This window comes from Cebus imitator, unplaced genomic scaffold (assembly GCF_001604975.1).
Source record: "Cebus imitator isolate Cc_AM_T3 unplaced genomic scaffold, Cebus_imitator-1.0 Scaffold277, whole genome shotgun sequence".
NCBI classification, from domain to species: domain Eukaryota; kingdom Metazoa; phylum Chordata; class Mammalia; order Primates; family Cebidae; genus Cebus; species Cebus imitator.
The window spans coordinates 1,871,400-1,881,214 of record NW_016107592.1 but is presented as its reverse complement, the minus strand read 5'-3'; the positions used below and the strand labels follow the sequence as shown (position 1 = coordinate 1,881,214).

At 49.9% G+C, this 9,815-nt stretch overlaps 2 protein-coding genes across 13 annotated transcripts in view; both read left to right on the top strand.

Annotated features, from left to right (window-relative positions):
* Window positions 1-1,582, top strand: part of THRAP3 (thyroid hormone receptor associated protein 3) — a 79,862-nt gene extending 78,280 nt beyond the window's left edge. For both annotated transcript variants that reach the window (XM_017501049.1, XM_037728678.1), the window contains one exon: window positions 1-1,582. In XM_017501049.1, the coding sequence (XP_017356538.1) occupies window positions 1-223 (223 nt within the window). In that variant the 3' untranslated portion in view covers window positions 224-1,582.
* Window positions 1,583-1,886: 304 nt separating this feature from the next.
* Window positions 1,887-9,815, top strand: part of SH3D21 (SH3 domain containing 21) — a 16,371-nt gene continuing 8,442 nt past the window's right edge. For 2 of the 11 annotated variants that reach the window (XM_037728689.1, XM_037728682.1), the window contains exons 1-8: window positions 3,054-3,117; window positions 3,382-3,500; window positions 3,728-3,818; window positions 3,986-4,041; window positions 4,134-4,179; window positions 4,324-4,424; window positions 4,603-4,689; window positions 5,348-5,390. In XM_037728689.1, coding sequence (XP_037584617.1) covers window positions 3,489-3,500; window positions 3,728-3,818; window positions 3,986-4,041; window positions 4,134-4,179; window positions 4,324-4,424; window positions 4,603-4,689; window positions 5,348-5,390 — 436 coding nt within the window. In that variant the 5' untranslated portion in view covers window positions 3,054-3,117; window positions 3,382-3,488. The other 9 variants (XM_037728683.1, XM_037728679.1, XM_037728680.1 and 6 more) reach the window with 9 other exon arrangements.

The window sequence follows — 9,815 nt, the reverse complement described above, 5'->3', positions numbered from 1 at the left end:
GCATGATGACCGTGAAGGTGAAGGCAGTGAGAAGTGGGTGAGCCGGGGTAGGGGCCGAGGAGCCTTTCCTCGGGGTCGGGGCCGGTTCATGTTCCGGAAATCAAGTACCAGCCCCAAGTGGGCCCATGACAAGTTCAGTGGGGAGGAAGGGGAGATTGAAGACGACGAGAGTGGGACAGAGAACCGAGAAGAGAAGGACAATTTACAGCCCACAACCGAGTAGGGGCCACTCGTGACTGGATTCCTGCCCAGGGGAGAGAGGCGCTGGGAAGACGGCTGGCGAGGAGCGAGACAGAGGAACCTCAAGCAGATTCTGAAAATCCTGCCCCCACCCCCACCAGCCATGCAGATTGTACCACCACAGAAGGCATCCCTGGCGCTGCCTCCCACTGGACAGAGGAGGCTGGCCGTGGAGCCTGGGGGTCAGGCCCAGCTCTTGAGCAGAACACAACACATTGGGCTTTAGCTGTTTTTCTCATTTGTTGTTGGTGTGTGGGGTGGGGGCAGGGGTAGGGTGGGAGAGCAATGCTTGGATTTTTGTTTCCTATTAGAAACCAACAGTTTTGTTCTTAATTTCATTTCATTTCAAGCTAAGAGGACTAATTTGATAATTTTAAATCTCTTCTCCCCTGTCCTGATTTTAAAAGCCCCGCTTTTTTTTTTTTTTTTCTTTTTTTAGGCATATGTAGTAATATTAGAAACATTTAATTTGGGAAACTTTGATTCTTAAAAGCGAAAACAAAGCATGTGAATAAACTTTGAAGTGTTCACCTCAGTTTGGGACCAAACTGCCTGGATCTTTGTAAAAACCGGTTTTGTATGGCAAGGAGGAGTTTAAGGCCTTTCCGACCACCTTGTGTTCCCCTTTTCTGCGCAGCCATGTATCACGTGGAGTTGCTCCTAACCACACCTCACGTGCCCTGAGCCCTGTTTCCTGATACCTTCTGGGCTGGACTTCCATTCTCCACCAGCAGCTCCAGTATCCCAAACTTTCTAGTCCTGCTGATCCTCCCAGCACTGGGGTGGAAACTGGAGGGCAGTGTCTGGTCTGTTTTTTAAGAAACTTAGGAATTCTATTATCTTTACAAATACAAGATGAGAAAATAATTTTTTCAATATTTTTTATTAATCTTTTTATAAAATGAAAAGAAACTCCTGTGATCAATTACGGAAGGTGGTTATGGCTGGGTGGTTCATGGGTTTTTTTTGGGGTTTCTTTGTTTTTTTTTTTTTCTTTTTTGTCTTTTTAACCTTAAGCTGTTTAAGTTGAAGCATTCTCAGATGTTTGGGGGGAAAAAACATCCTCTTAAAATGGGCCCTTGTGCTTGGCTTCTGGGGAGGCGGTCCTGAGCAGGTGAATCATAAGGGGTTTATGCATATGTTATATGCAGACTGCACCCACCTCTTCCCCCCAGTCTTTGGCCTCTTGGGTTGTTGTGCTGCTTTCCCCTTACTTTGCTACATTTCTATAGTTAAGTTGGTTTTACTTGAATGATTCATGTTTAGGGGGAAAATGAAAATCTCCCTTAAAATTTGTTTCAACTCCTCCTGCAAATAAAATAAATGAAGTGGCAGATGTAAATGGGCTCTGTTCATTGTCACCCTGAGGGGGAGAGAGAGTGTGTGTGTCTGTGTCTGTGTTGGGGGTGGTGGATAACCTCCCACAGCAGTTTCAGGAAACCTGAAAGATGAAGGGCCTGTGGGGCTGGGTGCAGGCTGCTGCTCAGCCCTGTCCTGAGGCATCCCAGACAGACACAGTCGTTTCTGGGAGGAGCTTCAGTCCCACCCCAGTCGTTTTGCTTCATTGTGTACCTTGGACACCCCAGGAGAAATTTTTTCCACTGGTGTCATAGGCAAGGACTTTGGCTTCCTCTGTGGTGGGGCAGGGGTCAAGGGATGTGGTTAGTAGTTCTACCTGAAAGAGCCTATCCCACATGGGACTGGCCTTAGGTGGGTCCTAACGACTATGAGCAGAAACGTTGGAAGATCGTAAAGTTCACTCTCCTTGCCTAACTCCCAGGGAGAATCTGGAGGTGTTTTCTGAAACCAAACTAGACCTCTGTGGCCTCAAAGCAGGGGTCTTTGCTGTCTTCTTCCTATATGGGGGTAGAGGGTGGGTATGGGGCCAGAGAGGAGGATGCCTTGTAGGAAAGCAAACTTATTTCTTGTACAAGGGCAGCCATCTCGATCACTCAGGGCCAGTTTAGAGCGGTTGCTACCTGCTAGGGGGCCCCACCCTGGTATGTGCCTCGCCCCACCTTTTCCCCTGAAGCTAAAAGCTTGAGAGCTGGGAGAAGGTAGGCCTGGGAAGGTTCAGCAAATCGTAGCTGGGAGCCTCCGGGCAAAAGCTGAGCGGAAAGGGAGAGGCGGCTGGCCTAAAATTTAGGTGGGCGGGAAGAGCCTACCATGGAGCTGTGACTGCTGCACAGGCCAGAGACCCTGGAGTCCTCACCCCGGGGTCGGGGGCCTAACCTGCTGAGCCGGGCCGCCCCCTCTCCACACCCACTCCCAGCACCTGGCCCGACCTATCGGCTGGCGGCTACGCCTCCTTTGCCCCACAGTCTCGCTGCCCGTCGCACCCTGTGTGAGCCCAGTACTCGGCCGCCAGCAGGAGCTGCCAGGCTGTGGAGGGCGCCCCGGAAGCTATGGGTAAGTGCGGAGGGTTTGAGGTAGCAACCATGGATACTGTAAGAGCCCACACCACCCCCCGACTCCCGCTGCCCTCTACGGTGCCTGGGGACACGCCGGCCCTGGCCAGGTTGCCACGCCTCGGCGTTTCTGAGCCGCGCGCTGGCCCTGTCCTCCGCCCGCAGAGGTCCTGGTCCTGGCCGGATACCGAGCACAGGAGGACGAGCTGAGTCTGGCGCCCAGGGACGCGGTCCGGCAGGTGGGCTGGGGGCCCGCGCGGGGCTGGTTTCACCGAGAGCTGGGGGGGGCGCCAGGGCCTTTTCCCCGAGCGCCTGGTGCAGGTGAGGCCGAGCCAGGGGCGGGCGGGGGGTCTCAACGCGCGCCCCCCGAGAGCTGAGAGCGCCCTCCGGGTGCTTCATTCCCAGGAGATCCCAGAGACCCTGCGGGGCTCCGGAGAGGCGCAGAAGCCGAGCTGCGCGCGCCGCCGAAGTAAGCGCAAGGGTCAGGGCCAGGGTCGGTGGGCGGGCGTGCGAAATCCGCGCGACCCCGGCGCCTCCACCTCTTGGCGACGGGGACGTATCTGGGCGGGGCCTCGGGGGCCGCTCTGCGGTCTGTGATTGGTTCTTGAGTACAATGCTCCGCCCTGGGGCGGGGCTGAAGGTACCAAAGGCTGCTTACGCGCCCCCAGAGCTTCCCCCAGCTCCGCGTACTGGGGCATCCGGCTCGAGTTCCCCCGCCCTTGTCCAGTGCTAGGTCATCCTGCCAAATACCTGGGCCCCCAAAAATGGTGCAAAGTGAACTTCAACTACAGCCCAGAGCAAGCGGACGAGCTGAAGCTGCAAGCTGGGGAGATCGTAGAAATGATAAAGGAGGTGAGGGGTGAGGTGATAGGACCATTTGGGGGAAGATGATGGAACACGTCTCCCGAGTGAGCGGGGTGGGAAGTGAGGGTGTGTACGGTGGGAATGGTGATGGCGCAGACAGGGAGAAGCACGGGAGTGAGAGAGGAGGGGGCCCTTGGGCAGAACCAAGGGTGGAAGATTACCCTAGAGACGCTTGGGGCAGAACCAGATGCCCCTGCGTCCTCCCCTCTCCCCAGATTGAGGACGGCTGGTGGCTGGGGAAGAAGAACGGGCAGCTGGGAGCCTTCCCATCCAACTTTGTGGAATTGCTGGACACTGGGCCCCCAAGTGAGACCTCGACTCTGTGACCCTGTGACTCCCTGGGACCAGACTGCACTCTCCAATGACCCTCCAGTGGCATGAGCCACATATCCTGACCCTATAACCCCTGTGACCCTCTCTCATGACCTAACCTGTGAATTAGCACCCTCCCTAACCTCACTGTCCCCCACCAGGCCTTGATAACCCAGACATGCCTTCAGTCAGCCCTGATCCCCAGCGGCCTCCCAAGGTAAGTTGTCTCAGAGTGGGCATAGAGGTGGTGAGTTTCTCTTGGGGTGGTTGAAGGCTCATCTGGTTCCTCCCTGCCTCTTCCCCCACTAGCTGAGCAGCCTGACCTATGACAGCCCTCCAGACTACCTGCAGACAGGTGAGCACCCAGCCAAAGGGTCCCCCAGCCCTCAGCCACTCCCAAGGTTGGGACTTGGGGGGCCAGCTAGACTGATGGAGGCGGGGGCTGCTGACAGATGCGGGAGGCTTGGCTACAGAGGACAGTGGACTGACCTCTTCCCAGTCTCCCACCCTGAGGCCTACAGAGTCCTGTTTGACTACCAGCCTGAGGCCCCAGACGAGTTGGCGCTGCGGAGGGGCGACGTGGTGAAAGTACTAAGCAAGGTGTGAGAAGAACAGGGTAGGGAGGGCCCAGGGAAGGGGGTGTTGGGATGGGTGGACCTGCACATGTACCCCTGAGTCTAAAATAAATGTTGAAATTGTATCTATAAGAAGAAGTGGGACCCCAGAAAGGACCTTGGGGGACCTGGCTTACCTCTCTACCGGCATGTTTCTTTCCCAGACCACAGAGGATAAGGGCTGGTGGGAAGGAGAATGTCAAGGACGAAGAGGAGTTTTTCCAGACAACTTCGTACTCCCATCACCCCCAGTAAGTACAGAGCCAAGTACAGGTGGCAGGGACAAGGGCAAAACTCCGTCTCAAAAAAAAAAGAAAAAAAGAATAAAGCTTGGGAATGGGACCCAAACCTAAACACAAAATTCATTTATGTTTCATATACACTTTAAACCATAGTCTGAGGGTAATTTTATGTAGTATTTTTAATAATTTTGTGCATGAAACAAAGTTTTGACTGAGACCTGACACGTAAGTTAGGTTGGGTGTGGAATTTTCCACTTGAGTCATAATGTTGGCACTCACAAAGTTTCAGAGTTTGGAGCATTCTGGATTTTGGGGGTTTTCTTGAGACGGAGTCTCGCTCTATCACCCTGGCTGGAGTGCAATGGCAGGATCGCCGCTCACTGCAACCTCCGACTCCCAGGTTCAAGCAACCCTCCTGCCTCAGCCTCCTGAGTACCTGGGTTACAGGTGCATGCCACCATGTCTGGCTAATTTTTGTATTTTTAGTAGAGATGGGATTTTTGCCATGTTGGCCAGGCTGCTCTCAAACTCCTGACCTCAAGTGATCCACTCTCCTCGTCCTCCCAAAGTGCTGGGATTATAGGTGTGAGCCACCACACCCAGCCTGCATTTTGGATTTCTGATTTTTAGATTAGGGATGCTCAACCTTTACTTCTTTTCTGCATAGATCAAGAAGCTGGTCCCACAGAAAATGGTATCTCGGGAATCAGGTGCGTGCACGGGGAGCCTGGGACTGGGGAGTGTTCTCTGGGAGACCCACCAGTTCAGTTGCCCATAAACACCCACAGCACCCCAGTGGTCCAGTACTCCTCCATGGGAGTCCCCTCACCTGTGGGTCAAGAGCTGGTTAGGAATGTATGTGAATCAATGTGTGGGTCAATTTGTGTGTGTGTTAATATGTCAGTGTTTCTCTGTGTGTCTTGAGAATGTGGCTATTGATGGGTATAGATTTGTTTCATTTTGAAGGAATCATATGAATCTTTGTACACATATGAGACTGTATGTTCACGTGTCTTATGTGTCAGTGAATAGCTCTGTGTATCTGTGGGGATGCCTTTTTATTTATCATTTAATGTAATATTTGACACATCAAAAATATATGTAACACATAGGTTATACAATTTAACACCCCTGGGCTGGGCACAGTGGCTCACACCTGTAATCCTAGCACTTTGGGAGGCCAAGGCAGGTGGATCACCTGAGGTCAGGAGTTCAAGACCAGCCTGGCCAACATGGCGAAACTTCATCTGTACTAAAATGCAAAAATTAGCCAGGTGTGGTGGTGCATGCCTGTAAACCCAGCTACTCAGGAGGCTGAAGCAGGAGAATCACTTGAACCAGGGAGGGGGAGGTTGCAGTGAGCTGAGATTGTGCCACTATACTCCAGCCTAGGTGACCGAGTGACACTGTCTCAAAAAAAAAAAAAATTAACACCCATGAGCACCCATAGTACGTCATGCAAACCTAAGGACTAGAACATTGCCTGTACTTTGTGTCCTCCTCCACTTTCCCATTCTGCCACTTCCCTCACCCCAGAGGTAATCACTGTCTTAAATTTTATGTTTATGGTTCCCCTGAGTTTTTAAGTTTTCTTACAAAAGTATGTGTCTAGAAAAAAGAAAAGAAAAGAAAAAAAAAGTATGTGTCGGGCCGGGCGCGGTGGCTCAAGCCTGTAATCCCAGCACTGTGGGAGGCCGAGGCGGGTGGATCATGAGGTCAAGAGATCGAGACCATCCTGGTCAACATGGTGAAACCCCGTCTCTACTAAAAATACAAAAAATTAGCTGGGCATGGTGGCGCGTGCCTGTAATCCCAGCGACTCAGGAGGCTGAGGCAGGAGAATTGCCTGAACCCAGGAGGCGGAGGTTGCGGTGAGCCGAGATCGCGCCATTGCACTCCAGCGTGGGTAACAAGGGGTAAACTCTGTCTCAAAAAAAAAAAAAAAAAAAAGTATGTGTCTAAACACTATATCACTAAATTCGTTGTTTTGAGCTTCATAAAAATGATAGCATGTTTATAGTCTTCTGAGACTTGCTGGGTTTTTTTTTGCTTTTGAGATGGAGTCTCACTCTGTCACCCAGGCTGGAGTGCAGTGGTGTCATCTCAGCTCACTGCAACCTCTACCTCACAGGTTCAGGCGATTCTCCCTCAGCTTCCTCCTACAGGTGCCTGCCGCTACGCCTGGCTAATTTTTTGTATTTTAGTAGAGATGGGGTTTCATCGTGTTGCCCAGGCTGGTCTCAAACTCCTGAGCTCAGGCAATCTGCCTGCCTTGGCCTCCCAAAGTGCTAGGATTACAGGAGTGACCCACCATGCCAGGCTGAGACTTGCTGTTTTTAATCACCATTATGTTTCTAAGATTCTTCCATGTTATGTGTCGATGTGGTGCATTGATTTTTCTCTGCTGTATAATATCCCTTGTAGGGAATTTGCAATTTATGTTTCTGGTTTCCTCCTGATATTGGACATTTTTGCATTTTTGTTGGACATACTGTGGCTTCTAGGTTTTTTAGTTTTTGTTTTGAGACAGAGTCTCACTCTGTCACCCAGGCTGGAGTACAGTGGCGAGATCACAGCTTATTGCAACCTCTGCCTCCTGGGTTCAAGCGATTCTCCTGTTTCAGCCTCCTGAGTAGCTGAGATGACAGGCATGTGCCACCATGCACAACTAATTTTATATTTTTAGTAGAGACAGAGTTTCACCATGTCAGCCAGTCTGGTCTCGAACTCCTGACCTCAGGTGATCTGCCCACCTCAGCCTCCCAAAGTGCTGGGATTACAGGTGTGAGCCACTGTGCCCAGCCTCTAGTTTTTTATTATTGCAAATAGTGCTGCTATGAACATTCATGAGTCTGTCTCCTGGTATACAGAAACAACAGCTGCTCTAGGGAATAATCCTAGGAGTAGCATTGCTGGATTATATGGCGTGTGAATGTTCAACTTTTCTGAAATAAAGTCAAATTGATTTTCAAAGTGATTGTACACTTTAACACTCTACCATCAGTGCGTTAAGTAAGAGAGCCTATTGACTGAGATCCTCTTTAACACTTGATGTTATCAGATTTTGTTATTTTTGTGAATCTAGTAGGTAAAAAATAATATCTCATTGTGGACTTAATATGTATTTCCCAGGTTACTAATAATTTGTAGGAGTTCTTTATATATTCTGAATACCAATCCTTTTGAGTATACATGTTGCCCGTATTTATTTTATCTCTGTGAGTGGTCTTCATTATTTTTTTATTTTTTTGAGGTAGAGTCTCTCTCTGTGGCCAGGCTAGAGTGCAGTGGTGCGATCTCGGCCCACTGCAACCTCTGCCTCCTGGGTTCAAACGATTCTCCTGCCCCAGCCTCCTGAGTAGCTGGGACTACAGGCGCCTGCCACCACACCCAGCTAATTTTTGTATTTTCACCATGTTGGCCAGGATGGTCTCAATCACCTGACCTCGTGATCCACCCACCTCAGCCTCCCAAAGTGCTGGAATTACAGGCATGAGCCACTGTACCTGGCTGATTATTATTTTTTTTTAAGAGACGGTCTTACCGTCTTGCCCAGGCTAGTGTGCAGTGGCTATTCACAGGTGCAATCATAGTGTACTGCAACCTTGAACAGAAGTTCAAGGCCTTAGCAGTCCTTTTGCCTCAGCCTCCTGAGTAGTTGAGACTATAAGCACGCACCACCATGCCCAGCTTTTCATAATTTTTCAAAAAGTGTTTTTTGATGAATAGAAGTTCTTAATTTTGATGGAAAAAAAATTATCAATCTTATCCTTAATGGTTAGCAGGTTTCTTCTTTAAGAAATCATTCCCCACCAGGCACGTTGGCTCATGCCTTTAATCCCAGCACTTTGGAGGGCTGAGGCGGGCAGATCCCTTGAGGTCAGGAGTTCAAGACCAGCCTGGACAACATGGAGAAACCCCGTCTTTACTATAAATACAAAAAGACAAAAAAAATTAGCTAGGCATTAAAATGCTGCTTTTCATATTAGTGCTTTTATCCATGTAGTAGTGATTTCAATAAGTGATACAATTATACCCTTTCCCCTATGGACAATCGGTTAATTCCAGCATCGTTTATCATTTTCTACATGTGAGTTTATATAATTTTGGGGTTTGTTTGTTTTTTAGAGACAGAGTCTTGCTCTGTCGCCCAGGCTGAAGTGCAGTGGCGTGATCTCAGCTCACTGCAACCTCCACCTCCTCAATTCACCTACCTCAGCCTCTGGAGTAGATGGGGCTAGAAACACACATCGCCATGCCCGGCTAATTTCTTTTGTATTTTAGTAGAGACAGGGCTTCGCTGTGTTACCCAGGCTAGTCTCGAACTCCTGAGCTCAGGCAATCCACCTGCCTTGGCCTCCCAAAGTGTTTGGATTACAGGCATGAGCCACTGCGCCTGGCCAGGGTTTTTTTTTTTTGAGAAAGGGTCACTGGATCTTTGTTACCCAGGTTGGAGTGCAGTGGCGATTGTAGCTTATCGCAGCTTCAACCTCCTGGGTTTAAGTGATTCTTCCACCTCAGCCTCTTGAGTAGCTGGGACTACAGGCAAAAGCTAGCATGTGCAGCTAATCTTTTAATTTTTTGTAGAGACGGAGTCTCACTGTGTTGCCTAGGCTGGTCTTGAACTACTGGGCTCAAGCAGTTCTCCTGTCTTGGCCTCCCAAAGTGCTGGGATTAGAGGAATGAGCCATGGTGACTGGCTTAGTTTTATACATAAAACTATTTTCATAAGGTTTATTCCTAGATATTCTTAGAATCTCAGAGTTTTGTGTCTTTAAAAAAATAGACATTCTTCTGTTTATTGCAGGAAGTAGAAATGCACTGTTTTTTGTATAAACTCTGATTATTGGCCAGGTGCAGTGGCTCACACCTATAATCCCAGCACTTTGGAAAGCCGAGGTGGGTGGATCACAAGGTCAGGAGTTCGAGACCAGCCTGGCCAACATGGTGAAACCCCGTCTGTACTAAAAATATAACAGTGAGCCAGGCATGGTAGCGGCCGTCTGTAATCCCAGCTACGCAGGAGGCTGAGGCAGAGAACTGCTTGAACCTGGGAGGCAGAGGTTGGAGTGAGCCGAGATCATGTCACTGCACTACGGCCTGGACAACAGAGCAAGACTGTCTCAAAAAAAAAA